General features: G+C 36.0%; 2 protein-coding genes across 4 annotated transcripts in view; both read right to left on the bottom strand.

Moving 5' to 3' along the window:
• Window positions 1-12,308, bottom strand: part of LOC138698680 (glutamate receptor ionotropic, kainate 2-like) — an 85,617-nt gene extending 73,309 nt beyond the window's left edge. For 2 of the 3 annotated variants that reach the window (XR_011331923.1, XM_069824849.1), the window contains exons 1-2: window positions 12,211-12,308; window positions 9,597-9,696 (exon numbers count right to left, since the gene is read on the bottom strand). Coding sequence is in view for 2 of the 3 variants with exons in the window: in XM_069824849.1 (XP_069680950.1) it covers window positions 9,597-9,675 (79 nt within the window). In the remaining variant the exon portion in view is untranslated. Of the gene's footprint in view, window positions 1-9,596; window positions 9,697-10,683; window positions 10,960-12,210 lie in introns of those variants that run through there. The other variant, XM_069824850.1, reaches the window with a different exon arrangement.
• A 4,339-nt stretch (window positions 12,309-16,647) lies between these two features.
• LOC138698681 (glutamate receptor ionotropic, kainate 1-like) overlaps window positions 16,648-26,594 on the bottom strand; it is a 139,253-nt gene continuing 129,306 nt past the window's right edge. The window contains 2 exon segments of the mRNA XM_069824851.1: window positions 16,648-16,914; window positions 26,254-26,414. Coding sequence (XP_069680952.1) covers window positions 16,744-16,914; window positions 26,254-26,414 — 332 coding nt within the window. The 3' untranslated portion in view covers window positions 16,648-16,743.

Here is a 26,594-nt window from a genome sequence, read left to right on the forward strand (position 1 = left end):
AAGTAAATAATTACAAACTGAATATACATATTGCATATGAAGTAATGGCAAAGTAATTGATAACTTAAACTGAATATATATTTGAAAGGGCAGTAATATTTTTCATAATGCACAGAGTAATTGAGCCCTTAGTAGAGAATACATGTAACGTCTATGAGGAAACTGTCATCGATTTCATCGATCTCGCCGATTTTACGCGTATCAAGAGGACAAATTTGAAGAATATTTTCAATATGGCAAGGAAGTGTACACTATTGCATGTGCATGTATTCAAACATGGCATGTGATAGTTGTAAATCAAATAATGATAGATAGAATAATGTGAGGAAACGTTTTTCAGATTTATTAACCCTAACTTCTGAAAATTTGTAGAAGCGGTATTTGACGTTTATCAAAATTTGTTAGGACTTTAATTCTCAACTGTTATAAATTTGTATTGAGTAAAATTTGTATAATTTCAAGCTATATATACTTGCTCATAGCATATGCCACGTGATATTTTTAAGCTATAATTAACTTCAAAATCAAAGTGGCAAATAAGTTTATAATTGCTTGCTTTAAACTTCTGTTACAAAAAATTTATTCTTGAGTAAATACTAAATATCTAGGAGCAAACGTAAATTTGATAGCTGAGAAAAAGTTAGATTTGTGTTGGTAGGTTCAAACTATAGGACGTCAGGCATTTACGTGTAATTTAATGCTGGCTGTTGACGTATTTCTCTTATGTTTCAGGTCCCGCCCATTGTCCCTGCCTCATCGTGGCGGGCGGGTGTAACAAGGAAGGATGCTAAGCTCCTGTCCTTACGGACTTGAAAACGATAGCAGTAGCATCCTTCCTTGGCTAAACGGGACAAATGAATCTCTACTTGTTAAAAGGGCGGAAGTTACATTTTTTCAGAATTCATTTTATTGAAATGTGTTCTTACCATAGACACATCAATTTGTTAAAATGACTTTAAAAAACCCAGCACAAATGGTTAAAATTCAATATCACATTTTATAATTTGTGTTAAAAGGGTGGATGTTCTGGACAGTTTTCAGTCTCCTGTAAAATTTGTATTTTTGGGCTTCCGCTCTTTTAACAAATAGCGATTCAAATGTGTTTGGGTAAAGGGAGATAAGTTGTAAAAATGAGTTTGGAGATAAATGAAAATTAAACTTCGGAACCTTATTGCAAACAATTTTCCACACAAATAAAACACAATATCAACTGCTAGTATTCTTTCGATTTTTGCACACCCACTTGTATAATTTAACTTGTGTGTTCATCTGAGGAACAAAATTCCATCGGCACAAAAAACGACTTGTCTTCTTTACCCGAACACCACAGAAATTATTTAAGCACTTCGTGTACTGTAAATTCTGCACAGGCTTGTAGGGGAAGCAATATATGTTGAAATTTCTATGCTTGATTAGAAAATGGTAGGAAATGGAAAAATTTGGTGAAATGATTTACTCGTATGTTTAAATTAACCAAAATATTTTCAGGTTTTTCGGGCTACTGACTCAGCTCAGGCGGTAGCGCCTTTTCCTGCTGATTCGGAGCTATGGTTGAACGAGGGTACGATTTCTTCTTGGGCTGATTACCTGCTTTGGATTTTCCTGAGGTCCTCAAACTTAAGGCGAATGTCAGGTAATATATGTATGTATGTATTTATTGACACTGCAAATGGGTATATACCCGGTGGCAGTAGTATCTAATTACTCAATATTGACATTAATAATAAACACAACTAATAAAAACATTAATAATTAATGTTAACTAATAATAATAATAATAATAATAATAATAATAATAATAATAATAATAATGAGCATCCTAGATTAAATGAAGCACGATCACTTAAAATAATATTTAAAGTAAATCTAATTTGTATCTTAACCCTAAGTTCGAACTAAGACCCACGTGTGACAGGTTCATACCTGCACAAGTACCTTTCAGCACTACACTTATTCCGCTGTCAACTCACTCACTGCACTGATTCTACCTGATTTCACTAACACTTCTAACCATTTCACTGTTCAAATACTTTGCACAGCCACTATGAACTATAGAACTTCACTTACACAATAGACTTCACTGACACTACACACTTCACACTTCACTGACACAACATACTTCCTCACTGATAAAACACTTCAAATAAGATATCAATTACACCCTTTAAATAGTGTGTATAATATACTATCTCTATTAGTAAAGTCTTTAAGCCTATTTTAAATACATTTTTGGTTGTTGGTAAAGCCTTTAGTAAGTCTGTAGGTAAAGCATTCCAGTCCCTGATAGTACGATTGAGAAAAGAAAACTTTCCAGTGTCCGTCCTCTGTCTTCTTTCCCTCAATTTATATGAAGAGTAATTTGGCGGCTGCAACCTATAGAGTTGGGCAGATAAAACCGGCCCGTTTTATGACATTGATAGGTACTAATGATTTGAAACAAACTTCAAATGGAATGAAAATAAAATGCATTTACCTTCATAATAAATGTTAGAAGTGCCCTCCATCTGCATCTAGACACTTCTGTGCACGTTTTAACAGGTTCATGAAAACACGTGTCACTTCCTCATGGGTGATACTGCGGATGCAGTCCGCAAGTTCTCCTACTCACATGAACCTGTTGAGCCAATCTCGTGGTAGACTTTCGAGGACTCCTAGTCATAAATTCATTAATTCGCGCCGTAGTTGAGGAGTCCGGACAGAAGGAGTTCTGTTCCTTGTTACATTTTTGATGGATCCAGTCGTACGCAATTTTCGCACCAGATCTTGAATGCTTTTTTCGCTGGTACTGAGCGAAGCGGATATTTGTTTCTGAATAATTGTTGTGTTCCTTAATAGAGCTGGTCTGTACGCACGCCTCCACAATGAATATTCGCTCTGGTATTGAATGTCATGCTTATTTAAAGAACAACTCTTTACATGTGTTTAGAACGTCTGACTTTTAAACAGCAACCAGAAGAGGTTATAAGCAACAATGGCGCAACAACGACACAAAACACGCGGAAGATACAGTATAGCCAACATAATTACATTTTCAAGAAAAAAGAAAGAAAAGAAATCAATACCCTACATAATTTATTTTCCAAATCATGACATGAGATGGGGCCGGATTTATCTGCCCAACTCTGTATTTCTCTCCAGGCAGGCTCACCTCTGTATGTTTATGGCGAATACTTGGTCTCATCTCGCAGAAATACCAATTGGGTATCAACCCTAATTACACATCAGATTGACAGTTTTTAATGTTACGAAATGGAAACATAGAGCTAGATGGAAGCACAGTTGCTCCATGCAATTCCATAAGGATTGTATCCTAATGTGAGTTGCAGTCGCTAGATGGCAGCATAGTGAAATTGACTAGTGGTTGCCTTGAAAGTCAATTAGTTTGATTAATCTGTTATGTGGGCAGGGTTGTTCCCAATTGCATGGACGCTAAATAACCCAGTAGTTGATACAGCATCGTTAAAATAAGAAAAAATTCGTAATATATATATTTTTTTCCATTAAATTCTGAACTACTTTACACAGTGTGTTAAAAATGGCACCCAATATTTTGAGAGGTAGTAATCAAAACAAGAAAAATGTGTAGTAAACATGGTCCAATTACCTGCTATGTAGATGAACAAGTATTCATTTTCTGGGAGGTACTAGTTTTAGGACTTCTGTATATGGCTTATGTTCAGACATTTTTAAATGTACCTGGTTAAGTTTAAATGGAAATGTGCCAAGGGTTCTTAAAATCTCTCGCAGGTTAAAGATCTTGTTTGTCAAAACTACGTTGTTTTACTTCGTGTCCAATATAAACTAACCACTAATAAACTTTTCGTATCTTTGTTCCAGTTTTTTCCGGTCGTTCCGGTACACGCAGAACGTACTCGCAAGACTTGCCGGTACACACACCAGACGGAACTTCTTCCATCGCGGTACACCGGTACAGAAGTTTGAATTACTAAACCAATTATTGTTTTAGTTCACACTGATCAATAGCCATAATCACATGCAGCTCTTGTTATTGTACCAGTTCATTAAAATCTATTCAGTGTGATTGATTCAAAGCTCCAATTAACTTCACATTTCGTAACTTAGTCACTCTATTAACTAAAATTCGCTGAAGAAATCTACTGGAGATTTCAAGATTAGAGTCTCTATTGATTAATACTGTATTAATATTCTAACATTAAATAGTTCAATTGAATTAACATTCACTTCCTTAATTTGATAACTACACCTGGATTTCGTATAATTACTTCATTATATTCCTGTAGAGGATTTCATGTTAAGAAAAAAGTATTAAGCACAATATGGGGCTATTCCATCAAATAACCTGTTGCCACGGAAACTCCTACCTACCACATGGTTAGATTGACCAAGGCCCATGAAACCAATGCATTTTTCTTAACGTGGAATCTTATATATGTAGCTAAGAGAAAAACAAATGCCGACGAATCACACCAATAAATTCTGTATTTCGCATATTTTTAAACAGTTTTGATGTACAGTACTATAGATTGCATATTTTAGTCGTAGAATTTGGAGATCCCACAGCCAAAATTCTGCTGGATCAATATCAGGGGAACGCACTGGCCAAGAGTTGGATAAATTTGGTTTTGAATCTTTATATGTAGCTTGTTAAACTTGTTACATTCATAACACTTAAAAAGACTAATTCTGTCTTGTAAAGACAAAACCATTTGAAGTCAGTGATAGTGATTTTAGAATTCGTGGGGAATACAAAAAACGTTTGGTATTAAACAGCAAACTGGAAAAACAATGTTATGATTATTACTGGCATCATCAAAGATTCCTTAAACATTTTGAATACCACCTTTATTTTAAATCCTAAAATTTTGTTACATATATATATATATATTTCTCATTGTTACAATAATATGTAGTGTATCTGATTAAATTTTATGGACATGATTCAAAATGTTCATTTTTAATTAGAAGTTTATCTTTTTTTTTCTTTCAAAATTTATACACCACTTACTGTTCTAAAAAACATTCAGATATTTCTGTTTTCTATAATTCAGGATTATTGTGATCTGCCAATGTTAATTCAAATTTAAAAGTTACTTAGTTTCGACATACAAACTTACAATTCATGTTTTGATTTTCAGATAAGTCTGTTACTAAATACAATAATGTTAAAAATATTCAATTTTAAGACTTATCAATTTAATATTAACATTTCTTAATGTTAAATATAAAGCACAAAATAAGCTTAAAAACAAAAAAGACTCAAATTTCATTTTATATTACGTAGAATCATTAACGTCTGAAGACACCACGTCATTAACGTAATATTACGAATTATTTTGACAAATATAAAATGAAGATATAAATTACATCAACAAAGCTTTACATAAATTCAGTTATATATTACAAACACAAAATCCTATATTTAAACACAGTCTGATAAACGTATTTGAACTTAAAATTGTGACAATTTAAAATACATATGTAATTGAAAACATTGTAACAAGAGTTTTATGTACTTCAATACTAAATAGAACATAATTAGTTATACAATGTAGACTTATTTATAACCTGAAATTTTTTTCAACAAGTAAAATACATAAAATTCGTGAGATATTACTTATAACACCAATTTGATGGCTCACTGTAACAGAAAACAAAAATTCCACTATGTAATTTAGATATCATAGAAGCAAGTTGTATCTGACGATGCCGTAAAAGGCGAAAACGTTTATACATTATTTATATTTAACATATATTAACAAATGTTAATATTAAATTGATAAGTTGTAAGATTGAACATTTTCAACATTATTTATTATAAACAACCTGTTGCCATGTTAACCAAAACAAATGAGTGTATTGAAAGAACAAATGCCGTTCGATACATACAAATGTTGCCATTTTGTGTATAGGTAAGTTATTAAAAAAAAAATGTTATATATATTTGTCAAATGTAACTTTCTTTTTAATTCTATAAGTGTTCAAAAGACGAGATGAATTTATCCCACTTGTCTTCTGAGAATGCACTGTTGTCTGTATTTGAGCACGGAGTTTATTGAAATGAAATGTCAATTACAGCACAGAACAGGTTGTCTGTACAGAAGACTAATGCTTTAAGGAAGTGACAGTTGAAATTGAATCTGATGATTGTCAACGCCTCCAAATCTTGAAGTAGAAACAATGTAGAGAAGGAACAATGTTAAACTAAATGTTGGTTACACATACTTGATGACTTGTAAACACATTCTTGTAACTGCATTAATATCACGAAAATTAATCATTCAGGTTTTATTGTGAGATCGTTGATGTTAAAGTTCCGCCAATAAAATATTGAATGTATGAGGTAATTTTCTGTTCATTTCATTCACAGTTTCCTATCCAAGGACAGGCTTTCCACTGCAAATCATAATGCTCAAAATTCCTCACCACAGCTTTTCCAGCGTAAATAAATTTAAGTGATTAGTTGCTTTACTATTCAAAAGTAGTTTGGAGTATTGATGATATAGTAATACATACAGGAATTAAACTGATGAAATCGATCCGAATATAGAGGCTTAGATGCAAGGATCTCAGGGTCTCCGACGATAAATGAATTGTCAGTTGTTTACATTCGACTCTTATTTCAGTATTAAAATGAAAGAGGTGTGGAACGGTGTGATATGGTTTCGGATCTTTTTTTTTTTAGGGGTTGCATGAAGTCCAACTGATAAGAACTAATCAACCGCATTTACAAAATTAGTCTTTACAGAAGCTGTAAAACTTCCGGCAAATGAGACAGCACGCCACTCCACGGCTTGTTTCACCCTCTTTCATTTTCGTTACTGTACAATTTTAGAATGGGATTATCGACGAAGTTTATGATACAATGGACAACGCGTCAAATCTCAGATTAAAAGATAGGATGTTAGCCTGTCCGTGGTAGCTTTTTTAATCTCAATATTTTATTAATCAGAAATCTGAATTCTTTATTTTCTAAACCACCGAAGTGTATATTGTATTTATTTAATAAGCTTTCAGCAACGGTATACTGTATGCAGTACTAGCTAGTTCCATTCACTGGCCGAAATTTAATGAGAACCTTTGTTCCTCTGAACTGTTCAAGAATTTAAATATTTGGGTAGCATAATTGACAAGGATGGCGGAGCCTTTGAGGATGTAAAGAACCGAATAAAAAATGCAAATAGTGCATTTGTCCAGTTGTACCCAATATGGAAATCTTATATTATATCTAGATCTACAAAAATTAAAATCTTTAACAGTAACGTGAAATCAGTCTTAATATATGGCTGTGAGACATGGAAAACAAGTAAAATTATACAAAATAAACTGCAAATATTTGTTAATAGATGTTTACGAAGAATCTTAAAAATTAGATGGCCAGATATAATCACAAACTCAGAACTATGGAAGATAACAAATCGGAAAGAAATCGCAATAGAAATCAAAAGACGAAAGTGGAATTGGATAGGGCACGCAATCCGGAAAGAAGATGGAGCAGTAGAAAGAATGGCTTTGGATTGGAACCCCCAGGGTAGTAGAACAAGAGGAAGGCCAAAAAATACATGGAAGAGAACAGTTTTGGAGGAAATTGCTAGGGAGGGGAAAACATGGAGCGAAGTGAAGAAGTTGGCTGCAAATAGGGTCCGATGGAGGCACTTTGTGAATGCCCTATGCTCCTCATGAGGAGATACAGGAGTTGATTGATTTGTTCCTCTGAGGATTCGAACCAGCGCGTATTCCGTAACGCGAGTCTGAGACAGGAAACCTCAGTCTTGGACCACGACGCCATGGCCTAGCCCAAATTCGTTTTCAAAATGTCCCCCATCCGCTGCAATTCATTGTTAACATGAATTGTTATTCACTTTCATAAAGGCCCTCGCTTTTCCATCCAAGATTTGTTTCAGACACCTTAGAACTGAAAAAAAAACTTGGATTTCTCTTCAACACACTAAGGGCTAACGGCCGGGCGCTTCAACGCCCGTTAATTTCAGCCATTACCTAACGACTGTGAACTATTACTGGCGTTACATTTGCAAATGAGTGCGCCTACATTAACCAGCGTCATCTAAAAGACGTTTTCTGGCAGTCGTTATTCAGATATTTTCCGCTAGGTGCGAAACTGAACGCGCAACTTCCATATCGATCCTCTTTTGTTTTCCATTGTTACGCGGGAAGAGAGAAACATACAACGCAGAGCAGATGAAGCTAATTTCTAGAGGTTTTAATTCAATATTTTAGTGGATATGGCAGAGAAATATAAAGATGATATAGAAAATAAGAAAACGGATGGTGTGGGCATGGCAGACAGCGGAAGAAGAATGCGTTTTGAGTTCAGGTATTTCCAGGTAATTTTAAATTATTTTAATTAGTACGAAACGAATGCTTTTTTTTGTATATGGTTCAAAACGCCACAACAATGAATTCAGAAGCATTTCCAGTTGATATTGTGTACTTGTATGAACCCCACGGTTGGATGGGATCATCGCAGTGTTGCCAGCCGTAAGATCTGGATAACTTGGTTTCATGTTCCCATGCAGAGAAACATAAAAGGGATATATCTTATGCGAAGTTTTACCGTTAGATGACAGAAGCGTTCCATACGGCGGAACATGTTGTAGGGCTATATTACGTCATATGCTATAATTGATTACGTTTCCCGCTTGTTGGTTTCCTGTGGGTGTTAAAATTATATTTACAATTATTTTGTATAACCTAGTGTAATTTAATATAATTCAGTATTCTCTTATCTCATAATTTAATTTAATTTACAATAAATAATAGCAACTACAACTGTTGGGAAGATTATGCGTAGTTGTCGACCCCTCGTTTCTTTTCGGGACTCGAGGACTGTAACTCGGATGACTTTGTAACGTTTAAGGGAAGAGGTTGTTTAAACATAGCAAAAAGAAGTAAATATATTTGCTTTAAAATACTCTTTGATGTATGAAAAATATATTATATCAAAATTAAACGCGCATTTATGGCCTTGTCGCCTGTTTTGACGCTATTTTAAAGCTATGGTACACAGGGATTTTAAATGGCAACTTTGATTGCCGTTTTCTCTACTTACTGTATCTTCGGAACTATAATGCTACATATTGTATGATATTTCATACACATTCTTTAAGCTATTGGGAAACTTTACAGTGTATTGTATGTAAATGTGTAATTTTGTTGCATTTGAAAAATATTCCTTCACTTTTCTCTAAGAGTACATCTAAATTCATTCTTGAAATATAATTCTATATCTCAAAAGTTTAAAAGCTAATATAAAAATTCTGTTACAAACATTTTAAAGAACGTGCTTTTAGGAGTACGGCATATAAAATTTGTATTTATCTTAAAAAATGGCAGAGATATATGCATATTAGTATACTACTGTACCTTGGTACTTTTTAAATTTTGGGTTGCAAATTTTTAAAATTAATCTCGGTTTTAAGATGTTCCAGCAATGATGTTTCTACATACAAAAATAAAAATTATGCATCAGTGCTATGAAAAAAAAAATTAACCATCCCCTCTCCTGAAAATACATCTGACACTACATTCACGTAGTTACAGTCGTTTATTCGGTCTTACACCTAATTATGAATGTGTTTAGTTTCGAACACACTTACCAATCTTAATTGTGTCAGTGTAGGAAATACTTGGCAACACTGCACACAGCAGCAAGACTGCCAGCTTCTGCGACGGCATGGCACACTCCAGGGCTATAGCCTGAAAACAGATTTGTGTTCATTGTTAGCTTTCATTTAGTCTGACCTCCTTCGCGATGATTTTAAAGTGTAGCTAGCGGTTATGATAACACATGGATTAGAAGTGCATGTAGCAAGCGTAGCAATTTAAACCACAACAAACATTATAAAACTAAAGTACGCAACACCGCAATCTAGTCGATACAAGCGTGGTAAGTGCATTATAACAGAATCGAGGAAAAGTTAGAGAATAGATGAAGTCGAGATGAAGTCGAGTCTTTATGCACTTAACACATATTATACTATTTTTTGGCCGATCTGAATAAAACAATAAATTATTAACCACTTTTAATTTAAATAAATAGTTTGTTTTCTGACGCTAACATTTTCATGTGTGATTGCCATTTGCTATTTGTCGATAGGTGTCATTCATTTGTTATTATTCGTATTTGTCAATAGGTGTCATTCATTTGTTATTATTCGTATTTGTCGATAGGTAACATTCATTTGTTATTCTCGATTGGTTACATTCATTTGTTATTATTCGAAGGCGATTGTGAAAATGTTTTAATAAAATAAATTATAGGACGTTTAGTTTTGTCTTCAAAGAAGTAGGTAGGTGACACATTAATTATACATCAATATAAATAAATAGCATGTAGAAAATGTTTGTAGGTAAACATTAATTTACATATGTAAATAAATTGCATATCGGTATAGGTTAATACTTCAATATATATTTTACTCCATGGACGTTTTCGCGTGCAGTCACGACCCACGAGTGGCGCTCAGAGCGACAACCAGAAGTCATCAGAAATGATTTTCATGCTTACGTCTTATCTACATTAATTCCCGTTTTATTAGAAATCTCCACTCCAATAAATTAATTGAGAAAGAGTACAGGTATAATAAGACATTTTAGTTATTTCCTCATAGCACATAGTGGTGCGCGACACTGATAGTTCGTTACTTTTAAGTAAATAAAAGTTGATTTGATTTATTTACTTACCGCACGTGTGTTGTAAGTTTAATCACGGTCGACTTGATGCTCCCTTAGCTTCTCTGTACAATTTAACTTACAAGGCCTACCAACAACATCGGTAAGGTCGTTAAAAATACGGAGTAATGTAATATTCCTATTTCAAGCGCATGTTTGTTATTTCTTGTTTCGTAATGACGCATTTCTAATTGATTCGAATTGTTGTAAAAGCGCAGCTCCCATTGGAAATACTGGCTTCATGTCCACAAGATCTCCTTCACCCATTCAACCCCAACACCAACATATGCTACGCCTGCAATTTGATGCACAGCCTAACGAGCGAATAGGGATTACAAAGAATGGACACTTCGCGTCGGTACCTTTGATGTAGCCGGACTGATTTCAATGACCTTCAAGCCAGCTAGAGCGTGAGATTCTGCTATCTCCCCTAGAGTTGGCGCTGACATCACACCAGATAGCAGTCGACACAGCGGAAATATAACACATATAATTAATACATCTAGGTACATTATGTACTCAAAATAAATTGGATCCATAAAATAATAAATCCGTCATTAACTGTAATGTCTAGACTGTAGAGTTCCTTTATAATGAGAGTTGAGACGTTGACCCCAACAACAATTAAAATATGTAATGATTTGATAGCGCTGAAAATGGAAAAACAAAACTCTTATGAGAAGTAAAACCATACACCTATATATATTATATTATATTATATTATATTATATTATATTATATTATATTATATACGAATATTAAACGAATTTGATACTTAATTTTATAATGTATTATATTATTTTGTGAAAGTCTCTAAATACATTATGTTAACCAGGCCAAGATGGGCAGGACAATTGTTAAGGAAGGAAGAGGCAGAGATCCCAAAGAGAGTAATGCTAACACAACCGGATGGGACAAGAAGGAAAGGAAGGCCGAGATGGAGATGGATTGATGGAGTGGATGGTGATGCCAGAGCTCTTGGGGTGAGAAATTGGAGGATGGTAGCTTTGGATCGCGATGGCTGGAGACGAGTCCTTGAGGAAGCTAAGACTCAGCAATGAGTTGTAAAGCTACTGATGATGATGATGATGATGATGATGATGATGATGATGATGAAGAAGATATTATTTTATAATATAATTTATTATATCCGAAATATAAAAAATTATTATTACAACTAGTTCGTCACTGAGAAATAAGGAAAAGCTGTTAACTTGAATTTATTTGAAGCAAAGCGTTACTGGATTATGCAATAAGGTAGGCGATGTTTGGATCCTGTGTCTCAACTCTATTCTCAATTATTATCTTAGCGTATGCTCGATTACACTAACCTCTAACGCTTGAAAGTAGAACTAAACGTTGGCGCACAGAGACACAAAACACAGGAAAATTCGCTCAGTTTCCATTTTTTATAATCCCTATTCGCTGGCCTAATCCTATGTTGACACATGGAAGCTGCAAGTGAACACCTCACACTGAAAGAATCTGACAGCTATCACACGATGAGAAACATCGAACACAAGCGAAGGTGGTACTTACTCAAGCGGTGGCACTCTTCCCTAGACTGGCCACACGCGGTGTTTGCGAACATCTCAAATTAGTCTGGCGACCGACCAGCAGACAATACAGAGGCCAACAACACCTCCACAATGCGCATGTGCCACAAAGATTGAAATGCATTGTTGATGTACCAGCGACTGCAGGCTGACCAACATTCGAGCAGGTCTTAAGTTTAGTTCGTGTCAAACAAGCGCCACGCAGAAGTAAGGTCTCGCAAACTAGCGGAAACACTAAGTTTCATTTATCAGGGAATGATGTACATGAAATATAATAATTTTAGTACTAGTCTGTCTGTGTACAGCGATTTCTACTAAACTATTGGACGGATTTTGTTCATATTCAGTATCTACGAGTCAATTTATCAGGGAATGACGTACATGAAATATAATAATTTTAGTACTAGTCTGTCTGTGTACAGCGATTTCTACTAAACTATTGGACGGATTTTGTTCATATTCAGTATCTACGAGTCAATTTATCAGGGAATGATGTACATGAAATATAATAATTTTAGTACTAGTCTGTCTGTGTACAGCGATTTCTACTAAACTATTGGACGGATTTTGTTCATATTCAGTATCTACGAGTCAATTTATCAGGGAATGATGTACATGAAATATAATAATTTTAGCACTAGTCTGTGTGTGTACAGCGATTAAACTCATGCAAAACACACGTTATAGAAAAGTCACTTACCTTAGTGTAGCCTAGGAAACAAACAGTAGAAACACGGCAAGCGCCACATTTTGTGAAAGTAGTATTAAAAATAACAATAATAATAATAATAATAATAATAATAATAATAATAATAATAATAATAATAAACGCACAACGACTGATACTTCTACTATGCTACGTCTTGACTTCGTCATTGTATTCGTATGTGCCAGAAAATTAGAGAAGATAAATTCAGAATTGCTCATTTTGTCTTAATGGTGTTCCAAAAATCTTGTCATACACCAATGTTTCTCACACTTTTGTTGAAGTATTTCACTGCACACTGCTCTCCTGATAGAAACTCCAGTCCTTTCAGCTGCATCTTGATGAAAGGGAGGAAAGCAAAGTCACACGGGGCAAGGTCTGGGCTGTAGGAAGCACCTTCTCCAAGTAGCTGGTTGTGGCTTGATATCTGTTGTCCAAAATCGTGGAGGCCTCTATTTGCTCTTCAGGTTTGATGAGTTGTGCCAAGATTTTACTGCTTTCTTGGGTGGATTTTGTTGTAAATTTAATTACTGGCACTGAAATTAATTATTTATTTGTTTTTATGTACATGTTATTGAATAGATTCTTAAATAACGTTACCTGTATCTTTACTCTTGTTTAAGGGCATATGTACATGAACGACCACAAATATTATCAGAAAATACAGGCTGTATGTTTCTAAAATTTTATAAGAAAATGAACTCATAATTGGACAAAAATTACAAGGTACCACAACAAGACTTATTAGAACTTAAATATCTGGTAAAAGTATAAAAAAGATTACTAATAATATTTTTAAGAATTCACTTTGTACTCTAAATTAAATTTTCCAAAATTTGAAAATTTTCACACATATTATTTCATAACTCCACAACCATTAGAGATATAATTCTGAAATTTTGTACGCTGATTTAACATGCATTTATGCAAAAGGTAGACTGCAGTAATGCCCATTTCTCTGAAAATAGGAAAATTACGTCACAAAACATTATGTGAATTTCAATATATTTTATATAGGACAAATAAAAAATTAATTGTGATAAAATAAACAACTCTACATGTCTGAGAGTAGTCTACTTTTCAGAAATAAGTGTTTATTACATGCAGGAAAATATTAAAGATGTCAGAGAGACCATAACAATGTTATGGTTACCAAATGACGTAACTGCAGATTTTTTTCATATTCTGATAAAACTGGTTTGAAAAATAGTATTAGTAACCTTTCTTATACTTTCATCAGATATTTAAGTTCTAATAAGTCTTGTGGTACCTTGTAATTTTTGTCCAATTGTGAGTTCATTTTCTTATAAAATTTTAGAAATTTAGAGCCTGCATTTTCTGATAATTTTTGTGGTTGTTCACGTACATATACCCTTAAGAAATTCAGAAAGTTTCCCTGATAGTTCTTTTAGTTTATTCTTCACTGTGAGCATTGTTCAAGGGCTTATTTCATCTGGTTGGCGGCTCCCTTGGGATTTACACCCTCTACTCACTTACTCTGTCCTGTGTTGCTGAGTCCTGTAAGAGAGAGGGCCTGGGTTCGGGACTGGGAGTGGAAGTTTAGTGCGGACGGGACAGACTCGCGTTGAGATGCTCAAGACGCTCCTGTCTCTGTCCAGGGATGAGCAGGGCTGCCAACTTTGCAGTCAGGATAGACAATTATCCAGCTGTACGGACTCCAATATGGCAGCATTAAAACGCAAATATTGAAGAGTTTCTCCGTGGTCGGTAGCCGTCAACCCACTCTTCGAGCAGTGAACCTTTTCAGTAACAGTTGGGAGACAAGCACAGCAGTATTTATTGTGATTGTGAACATTGTGATAGCGGTATTGTCAACGCAATAGAGATAAAAGAACCTTATCTACCTACATCCACTATGCTGATTAGCCTAAGCTAGATAGTCTAATCTAGATATCTAGGGTGAACCAGAACTCTACCGACAAACTTTCACAGGTTGTTCAGGATGTTGGCTGAATGTTTTGATATCAGGAACCTATCCTCTGTAACCTAGCTGAATTACTCACTGGTAAACAGATGAAACCTAGTAAATCATAACCTAATGGAACCTAAACACTAGCCCAAACAAACGATATGTAGCCTACTTCATTCCAAAGCTAGGTAAATAACATGAAAAAGGATCCATACATTGAGAACTCCTATTTTTGTTGTTATATTGGTAACCCTGTGCTGTGCCTCCTGCCGGAAGAACGCAACAATCGTTCGCAGCGTCACTCGCTCCGTGCTGTCGATAGCCTTGTGTCCGTACAGCTGGAAGGCACGCTGTAGCTCAGTGGTATTCAGTCTTTTTTGCTAGCGTGTAACCCCCAAAATATTTTTTTACCAAACTGCATTGTACTTACATGAAAACTAACAAAAAAGTATAAAATATATAAACTGTAATAATTATCGATATATCGATGGTTGAGAACCAGACTGTTCTAAGTCCAACTTTTTATAAGAAAGAAATCTGTGTTTCATTGTGTTCCAGTTCTTGTCTGCATATATGAATCGAACAAAATTGTAAATATTCCTCTCCATAATGTTGCTATGAAGCTATTCTTCTCTTCTCTTCAAAATATGTGGCTGGTTCTCAGTCAATAAATTGGTATTAAATTGTAACAAAACTAACATAATTCAATTTAAATCCTGTCCAAATTCAACCTCACAAATTTCTACCGCAATAATTAACAATAGATCCCTATTAGAAACAACAACAACCAAATTTCTTGGCTTAAAAATCGATAAAGTTTTAAATTGAAAAAATCATATTAAAGAAATTACCCCCAAACTAAATTCAGCTTGTTTTGCTATTAGATCTATGCAAAAGATAGTAAATATCAATACCTTAAAAACAATATACTTTGCATACTTCCACTCGGTAATGAGTTTTGGAATAATATTCTGGGAAATTCCACAGATAGTAACAGTATATTCCTACTACAAAAAAGAGTAATTAGAATAATAGTAGGTGCCAAATCTAGGGAATCGTGTAGGACTATTTTCAAAAAACTACAAATAATGCCCATGGCTTGTCAGTATATTTTTTCATTAATAATCTTCCTCGTATGTAATCGTGAAAACTATGTAACTAATTCAACAGTTCATAGCATAAATACACGTCAAAAAATGGCTTTCATACTCCATCGACAAGTCTATCGTGCTATCAAAAAGGAGTGCGTTATATGGCAGTAAAAATTTTTAATAGCCTCCCTATGGATATAAAAAATGAAACTCAAAACATAAAATTATTTAGGGCCAAATTAAAGAAGTACCTAATTTCTCACGCCTTCTATTCTGCAGGTGAATTCATGACATTCAATAACGCTTCATGAAATTGATACTAAAACTTTGTGTTGTACTAGTAGACTATATTGTAAATCTCATCTGTATATATTTCATCTAGACTGTGACTATAAATTAAGATTTTATATTAGTGTTAAGGTTTTTGACTTGCTCCATATTCTAGCTGTGAGCAATGTATGAATACCATGGAATGTTAATAAATATAATACAATACAATTCCAAATGTCAGGAGCTTAAAATAGCTCTCCTGAAAAAAAAAATAGTAAAATGGACTTGGAACAGTCTGGTTCTGGGCCATCGATACGTAATAAAATATGTTGGCATTTTTGTAGTCAGTGGATACCACAGACTGAACACCACTGCTCTAGCGGATCAGTGAAGGTAGGCAGCCCGCCGCACAAACACACGCCGTACAGGAACAGTCAGTGTATTTAAAAGAGACAAGCATCTATCTACACACGACACGCTACTGGTGATTGATGGTGATATGGTGCTCTAACTACGACGTCAGGCGAGCGGCTCCTTGCCCATGAAGCCGTACTGCGAGTACGGGCCCAAGGGCATGAAGCGCCCCTCCTCCGCGCCCCCCGCGGGGCCCTTCTTGCGCACAGGCTTGGTGGAGCCCCGGCAGCGCAGGGCGAAGCGCAACTCCGAGGCCATCTCCGAGCAGAGCGAGGACTGCAACAAACAGCGTGGATGTGAGGAGGACCAGTTGTGTGGATATGGGGACCAGTTGTACTGATGGATGAGGAATTAGAGCGGCGACGCTGATGTGAGGACCAGTTGTGTGGATATGGGGACCAGTTGTACTGATGGATGGGAATGAGAGCGGCGACGCTGATGTGAGGAGTACCAGTTGTGTGGATATGGGTACCAGTTGTACTGATGGATGAGGAATGAGAGCAGCAATGCTGATGTGAGCAGGACCAGTTGTACTCATAGATGGAATGAGAGCAGCGATGCTGATGTGAGTAGGACCAGTTGACGGATATGGGAGGATCAGTTGTACTGATAGGTGGAAATGAGAGCTGATGTGAGGAGAAATATACAGAGGGGGACCAGTTTCAAGAATATGAGAACTAGTTACGCCGATATTAGAACTAGTTGTACTGATTGATATGGGAACTAGTACTAGTTGTAGTGATTGATATGGGAACTAGTTACGCCGATACTAGAACCAGTTGTACTGATTGATATGGGAACTAGTACTAGTTGTAGTGATTGATATGGGAACTAGTTACGCCGATACTAGAACCAGTTGTACTGATTGATATGGGAACTAGTACTAGTTGTAGTGATTGATATGGGAACTAGTTACGCCGATACTAGAACCAGTTGTACTGATTGATATGGGAACTAGTACTAGTTGTAGTGATTGATATGGGAACTAGTTGCGCCGATACTAGAACCAGTTGTACTGATTGATATGGGAACTAGTACTATTTGTAGTAATTGATATGGGAACTAGTTACGCCGATACTAGAACCAGTTGTACTGATTGATATGGGAACTAGTACTAGTTGTAGTGATTGATATGGGAACTAGTTACGCCGATACTAGAACCAGTTGTACTGATTGATATGGGAACTAGTACTCGTTGTAGTGATTGATATGGGAACTAGTTACGCCGATACTAGAACCAGTTGTACTGATTGATATGGGAACTAGTTACGCCGATACTAGAACCAGTTGTACTGATTGATATGGGAACCAGTTACGCCGATACTAGAACCAGTTGTACTGATTGATATGGGAACCAGTTACGCCGATACTAGAACCAGTTGTAATGATTGATATGGGAACTAGTTACGCCGATACTAGAACCAGTTGTACTGATTGATATGGGAACTAGTACTAGTTGTAGTGATTGATATGGGAACTAGTTACGGCGATACTAGAACCAGTTGTACTGATTGATATGGGAACTAGTACTAGTTGTAGTGATTGATATGGGAACTAGTTGCGCCGATACTAGAACCAGTCGTACTGATTGATATGGGAACTAGTTACGCCGATACTAGAACCAGTTGTACTGGTTGATATGGGAACTAGTTGCGCCGATACTAGAACCAGTTGTACTGATTGATATGGGAACTAGTTACGCCGATACTAGAACCAGTTGTACTGATTGATATGGGAACTAGTACTAGTTGTAGTGATTGATATGGGAACTAGTTGCGCCGATACTAGAACCAGTTGTACTGATTGATATGGGAACTAGTTACGCCGATACTAGAACCAGTTGTACTGGTTGATATGGGAACTAGTTGCGCCGATACTAGAACCAGTTGTACTGATTGATATGGGAACTAGTTACGCCGATACTAGAACCAGTTGTACTGGTTGATATGGGAACTAGTTGCGCCGATACTAGAACCAGTTGTACTGATTGATATGGGAACTAGTTGCGCCGATACTAGAACCAGTTGTACTGATTGATATGGGAACTAGTTACGCCGATACTAGAACCAGTTGTACTGGTTGATATGGGAACTAGTTGCGCCGATACTAGAACCAGTTGTACTGGTTGATATGGGAACTAGTTACGCCGATACTAGAACCAGTTGTACTGATTGATATGGGAACTAGTTGCGCCGATACTAGAACCAGTTGTACTGATTGATATGGGAACTAGTTACGCCGATACTAGAACCAGTTGTACTGGTTGATATGGGAACTAGTTGCGCCGATACTAGAACCAGTTGTACTGATTGATATGGGAACTAGTTGCGCCGATACTAGAACCAGTTGTACTGATTGATATGGGAACTAGTTACGCCGATACTAGAACCAGTTGTACTGGTTGATATGGGAACTAGTTGCGCCGATACTAGAACTAGTTGTACTGGTTGATATGGGAACTAGTTACGCCGATACTAGAACCAGTTGTACTGATTGATATGGGAACTAGTTGCGCCGATACTAGAACCAGTTGTACTGATTGATATGGGAACTAGTTACGCCGATACTAGAACCAGTTGTACTGGTTGATATGGGAACTAGTTGCGCCGATACTAGAACCAGTTGTACTGATTGATATGGGAACTAGTACTAGTTATAGTGATTGATATGGGAACTAGTTGCGCCGATACTAGAACCAGTTGTACTGAATGATATGGGAACCAGTTACGCCGATACTAGAACCAGTTGTACTGATTGATATGGGAACTAGTTACGCCGATACTAGAACCAGTTGTACTGAATGATATGGGAACCAGTTACGCCGATACTAGAACCAGTTGTACTGATTGATATGGGAACTAGTACTAGTTGTAGTGATTGATATGGGAACTAGTTACGCCGATACTAGAACCAGTTGTACTGATTGATATGGGAACTAGTTACGCCGATACTAGAACCAGTTGTACTGATTGATATGGGAACTAGTACTAGTTGTAGTGATTGATATGGGAACTAGTTACGCCGATACTAGAACCAGTTGTAATGGTTGATATGGGAACTAGTTACGCCGATACTAGAACCAGTTGTACTGATTGATATGGGAACCAGTTACGCCGATACTAGAACCAGTTGTACTGATTGATATGGGAACTAGTTGCGCCGATACTAGAAGCAGTTGTACTGATTGATATGGGAACCAGTTACGCCGATACTAGAACCAGTTGTACTGGTTGATATGGGAACTAGTTACGCCGATACTAGAACCAGTTGTACTGATTGATATGGGAACTAGTTACGCCGATACTAGAACCAGTTGTACTGATTGATATGGGAACCAGTTACGCCGATACTAGAACCAGTTGTACTGATTGATATGGGAACCAGTTACGCCGATACTAGAACCAGTTGTACTGATTGATATGGGAACCAGTTACGCCGATACTAGAACCAGTTGTACTGATTGATATGGGAACTAGTTACGCCGATACTAGAACCCGTTTTACGGATATGGGAACCAGCTCTGTTGATATGAGGATCCCTTTTATGGATATGGAACCAGTTGTGCACATGATTAGCCTATTTGTGTGGTTATGGGAGCCTATTGTAGAGATGAGGAGTTACGTAGATATGAAGACCAGTAACGTGGATATCAGGACCGGTTGAGCAGATGATTATTATCACTATCTGAATGGAAATGGGGACCAATTGCGCACATATGATGAACGGGTGGAAGGACGTCGGAACCATTGCACGGATGAAGACGAGTCAATTATGTGTGAAAACAAATTGTAAAAAAATAAAGATAATATCTTAGATGTAGAATATGTAACGTTTTGGAGCTATGTATGGGAAAGCAAGGATTTGGGAACCAGCATTGAAGGATAGCTTTTGGTGACGAATTCGACAGATTTCTCTTTCTCCAAAGCGTTTCATGTTTCTTCATCTAAGACATTGCAAAACTAAAAGATCTTGCTACACATGGACACCGAGAACAGCTTGAATCATATAGATATGCGCGCATGCGAATATGAAGAGGATCAGCTGCGAGTGTAGGGAGACCAGTTGTATGGGTTTGGGATCAGTCGCATAAGTATGAGGACCAATATCTCTAAAGTGATGGTGAGTTGCACGGATTTGGAGATCAGCTCATGAGGACCAGTCGCATGAATGGCGACTATATAAGCAGAACAAGGACGAGTTGCACAGGTTTGAAAAAAGTGCATTTCTGCGGGTACTAGTAACACAAAAATGAGCTAAGGAAAGTCTTAAAAGTTTTTACGACAGATGTCGCTAGTAGGCAGCCTCAACTCAATTCAGCAGAGCCTTGAGCTCGCGTGCGCAGCTCTTTGAGGCGCTGTTTATTGCTCTCGTTTGTTGCCAACTTCGTGTTTATTGAAACATGAATTCCCTTCCGCCCACGCTCCGGGTATTATGTCTCCCTTGTTCATCCTTCACTGCCTAATCAGTGCATTTTTAATATGTTTTAACATTTTGTCTGCACAGCGGTTCTCAAACATTGCCGTGATGAATGTGTTGATTTTGTAGACAGAGGGTGGCACTGTAACGGTAAGGTGCGGGTTCGACTTTGAATTCGTCTCTCTTTAAAGCACTTAGGTGGAACAGCCTTCACACAAGGCGAAACAACGTCCATAAATAATGTTTAACTCTAATATTCTTCACAGGTCAGAGCGCAGACGTAGCAATTGTACCGTAACACGGGCTCCTGGTGTTAAAATGAACTGCGCAAAAGTTATAGGGAACCAAAAATAGTTCTAAAGATGGCTGGAGGGAATTTTCTTCACCAAGAGAAAATTAGTTTTCTTTCTTAAAATACCTAATAATTTACGGTCTAGAATTCATTTTTTATGTATTTTTATATTTTGTAGGGACCAGCTACATTAGCCTACGCCTGTGGAGTAACGGTTAGCGCATCTGACCGAGAAACTAGGAGGACCGGGTTCGAATCCCGTTCGGAGCAAGTTATCTGGTTGAGGTTTTTTCCAGGGTTTTCCCTCAACCCAATACGAGCAAATGCTGGGTAATTTTCGGTGCTGGACCCCGGACTCATTTCACCGGCATTATCACCTTCATCTCATTCAGACCCTAAATAACCTGAGATGTTGATACAGCATCGTAAAATAACCTACTAAAAATTATCCTATATTATATAACATTACATTGCCTCATATTGTATTATAAAGGGTCTTCCAATAAGAGTAGCATACTTTGAAAATGAAGCAAATTATACATCTTGATTACACAACTTTTAACACTGTATCACTTGGGAATATGTATGATAACAGCTTTCTTGTGTTAAATATTATTAACGTACCTTGTTAACATGTTTCGACCTATTTTCGGTCATCTTCGGAACTGGTCGTTGTTGGTCTTGCTGCCTCTTGTTTCCTATGTGGGTGCGTTCTTTGACTCTACACTACGAAAGCACTCACATAGGAAACAAGAGGCACCAAGACCAACAACGACCAGTTCCGAAGATGACCGAAAATAGGTCGAAACATATGTTAAGAAGGTACGTTAATAATATTTAACACAAGAAAGTTCTTATAATACATATTCTGAAGCAAATTGTTTAAACGAAAAAGGTTTACTTATTCAAGTATGACTATTCTGAAGCACATTTAATGCCATTATGTATGGACGAAAATAATGATATTCAATGGGAGGACAGAGTTTGAGGACCGCTGGATGGCAACACTACAAAACAGGCCTACAATGCAAAATAATAACAATAACAGTATGCTGGGGTCCAGAGTTTATTACACTGCTTGGATTAAATGAAACAAAATTACATAAACTATGATGTAACATAACATAACGCAACTTAATAAACGTAATACAACTTCAAGTAACATATCATGATACAACATAACATATTTATTGTGAAGTAAACGTAACATAAGAAATGTAACAAAGCATACTTAAAATATTTAACACAAGCTACTTAACATGACATGGCGTGAAGCAGAGACGGGCATTCTTGTACATTTCACCACGTGCATTCAGTGCTTTCACTTGTGTACTTTGTTGTTAAGATTGCCTAACCTCTAGGCGCTCTTCACTTGTCTCCCTAAAGTAAGCGGTCGACGAACATTGACTGCGGCACTTAAAAAACGACCTAAATCAATCAATGTTGTACATAAACAGAGCTTTTGTGAGTCAGGTACAGTATGGCTAGCAGGAGTGATGTTAAGTGACGAGAACGATGAGTGTCTCAATTGAATCATCTATTGGAAAGTGACTGTCTGTCTGTTTTCGGAGATAGAAAATGAGACACAGTGTTCAGTTTGTCAAAAGTTATTAGGACTGTTAGAAATATCTATTTATACTGCGTTCTATAATTTCTAACAGACGATGATTGGATGCAAAGGAAAGGAGAAAGATATTTGTAACGGTAAGATCAATAACCATTCAGGTCTACTTCTGGTCATTCATTTTTTGCAAATTTGAAATTAAATTTTGGATATTTCCACAAGTGTTACGACTTTGAAAGTTGGTATGGTACTTTGTCTTGATCTCTAAAACAACCAGAAATATTACGTGCAAAAAATAATAATTAGGTAAGAAATAAAAAAGAAGTTTTTTTTGCATTTTTCTCGAAACTTGTATAAATAGACTTGAATGGTTATTGATGTCACCGCTTCAATTGCTATTCAACCAATGGCAGAGGTTACATTCCAGCTGATCTTGAAGTTGGGCTGTCTACCTACGCCCAACTTCAAGATAAGCGTGGAATGAGACTTCTGCCATTGGTTGAATAGCAATTATCCTTCTCCTTTCCTCTATCGGCAATGTTTACGTCGCCTGTCAGACATTATGGGTAGCAGTATGGAGCTCCATTATAAAACATACCGTATTGGTCAGTATGAAGGTACTGTAGCAGTGGATCGTGAAGTCCTTCTGAATGATCTTCGATAGAAGTGAGTTTATTTAGGCCTATTCTTACTGTATACTATGAATATATTATATAATTACTGGATATATTTATTTTAACTTCTTTTTCAAAGAAGGATTTCCTTACTTTGTGTTCCTATTAGGGGAATTTGTTTGTTATTGTCTATGGAAAAAAAAAATTAAATCAGATTGCTATAAATTTGGTTGTAATAAACGTAAGATTTCTAATTTTTTTTGTGCTAAATAAAGAAACTTTTGGCTATTGAATGGAATGATTGTTATGTAGTCTATTGTAGTGTGAGGTAGCTAAAAATTATTTTTTAAATTTGAACGGTTTTTTATGGTTATTACATCACTGTAAATTGGTGTGTTTTATTCATGTTCTATACTTCTGATCGTAATGAGATTTCAAGCACTTATTGTAAAAGGGCACGAAGTAAAACTATACAGTATCTCTTAAATATGTCCATTATGTTTGTATTATGGCTCAAATTAATATTCCTCTTTCAAAAATTACTTTCTTTTTTTCGTCTAGAAAAATGAACAAAAATCAAAAACTTCTTGAGATATTTACAATATCTGTGTCATTAAGACTACTATAACTATATTAATATGCTCTGAAAATTTCATAGCGTGAACTTGAATAGTTTCTAAAAAAATATAGCAATAGAATGAAAAATGTAATTTTTGAGGAGAAAGAAATAAAAAATTAATTTCTACTTTACAATGCAGTGGATAACATTCATTCTGTGTTAATTCCATAGCGAAGAGTTTTCTCACTGAGCACAAGAAAATTCAATAAGCGATGGTCATAGGACTAACTCTATGGCAATCTGATTTCAGGATTTTTTTTTTCTGGTTTTTCATACACCGTAACAACCGTCTTCCTTCAAGTGTTTTGACATTTTATAGGTCAGTTGAGATATATAAATTGAAGAAAAGCGTCTGCACTATAAGTAATATCATTATTTAAACTATTAAAGCTACTTATATATGCGATTTATTTTACTTTTCACCATAAAAACAACTCGCTCATTCTTAACCCATCCTGACGTGTTGTGGTACCGCTTAGGCTCAGAACCGGTTCCTTGTGTATGAAATATTTACGCAGTTTGAGTCTTGCACAGTGTATGCACGCAGTGCAGGAATCTGCCCATTACTGCTGTAAAGTAATGAAAAATACGTAACTCAAAAAAGTAACATAACATGATGCAACTCAAGTAAAAAATTGAACATGGAGTAACATAATGTCAATGGGTCATTTGCAGAATTTGTATAACAAATGATGTCCATCAATTCTTACCCTTCCCATTATTGCATTTATAATGATAGAGTTATAAATTCCTAACAGTGAGTAGTTTCAATACTAATGTAGTAAACGTCACAAGAAATATTTCCTTCATGTGAAATATTCCACGAGAATAAAATAAAATTCTCATAGTAACAGCTAAAATGCTGTATCCATACTGGTTAAGTATTTGAAATGGAGCATGATTATGTCCAGATAAAGGTTTGTTTAAGAACGTAATCGACAAAAAATTAAAGAAACATTTGATATTATCAAAACTTATTCATTTTTATCTGAGTTTATATTTTCTTAAATATGATTGCATAATTACTCTAGCCCAGTAAGTCAGTCAGGTCTGTTACACCATTCTGTTCCTATGGATACACAGTTGAAAAAGAAATCCCACAGATGTCAGCATAAGCCACGATGATGCACAAAAAGCCATCTTGATTGTACTGCTATGTTAATCCAATTTGATTTGGCGAGTTTGTGTGTCAAACTCTTGCTTTGTGTTTTAGTCTAAGCGTGCATTTTTACTCTGTCAGATCTGTTTGTGTTGTGTTTTCCGCAAATAACAACATATAAAGTCAAGATCAGAGGACATAATAGTGCACGTGTCCAGTAGTTAAGTTGCTATTTTGAAGATTTTTAAGCAAAAAAATTTTAGGTTAGCACATGCTTGTTTGCTTTGTCAAGTCTGTTACCTGTCAGATCTGGTACTGCGTCATGTCTGTTACATCATTCAAAAGAGTGCCTTCATTTTTTCTAATTATCTATCATTAAATAAACTAAGGCTCAAATATCTTCGCCTTAAGGGCAATCTACTAAGATAATTGTTACTGAAAGAATGGTTTTCTGTTAGTTACTGAACAAGTTATTATCTTTATATTAGGTAACAGATCTGATATTAAGATATTTAAAATATTTGTTCATTTTCGATCTGAAGTTAGTTCTGTTAATATTCTAATACCTATGCACTGTTTAAAGAATATCTAATATAACAAATAAAGGAATTCCATTTCTATAAAAGATGCATTGTCTTGTCCTATAACACACCTGACATTTAGTCGTGCCATCAAAGATTCATTGATACTTGTAGACATTGCTGTAAAGCAAAGTAAGTGTACAGTGGTTGATTACTATGGCAGAGACATTGCACTATATTAATACATGCTGAATATCCACTAAATATTACTTTAATTTTGACGTTCTCAATCGTCCATTTGTTATACAAATTTTGCAAATGACCCATATACGTAACACAAGAAAAGTAACATAACATGATGTAATTGAACGTAAAAAATTGAACATTGAGTAACATAAATACATAACACAAGAAATGTAACATGGCATGGAATAATGTAACACAAAATGTATAAGAAACAATAACATGACATAATTGTGTAGGTACTCACCTCCTGCGGTCGTCCGTCGTCCACAGCGGGGGATTGCAACAGAGACAAGGCGCCAACTGAGCACACTACGTAACACATTATTGTCGAGAAGGTTTCAGCACAGACCCATTGCACTGGCGCTGTCGTACAACCACCCTGTTTTGTTCCGGGAACGCGTCCAGCTGCAAGAAACAAGCCCGTGACAAAGGAAAGCCGCCCAGCTTCCTTTCTCACATTGCGCCCCTTGCCGCAAGGCTCTCCTCGAGGGTGGATTGTCTGTGTGTCCGACTCTCCTGTCTGCCGCTTTCAGGACTTGGCAACACTGCGGGCCATCTGGTTTCTGATTAGTTATTTAATTATTT

Source organism: Periplaneta americana, chromosome 4 (assembly GCF_040183065.1).
Source record: "Periplaneta americana isolate PAMFEO1 chromosome 4, P.americana_PAMFEO1_priV1, whole genome shotgun sequence".
NCBI lineage: Eukaryota > Metazoa > Arthropoda > Insecta > Blattodea > Blattidae > Periplaneta > Periplaneta americana.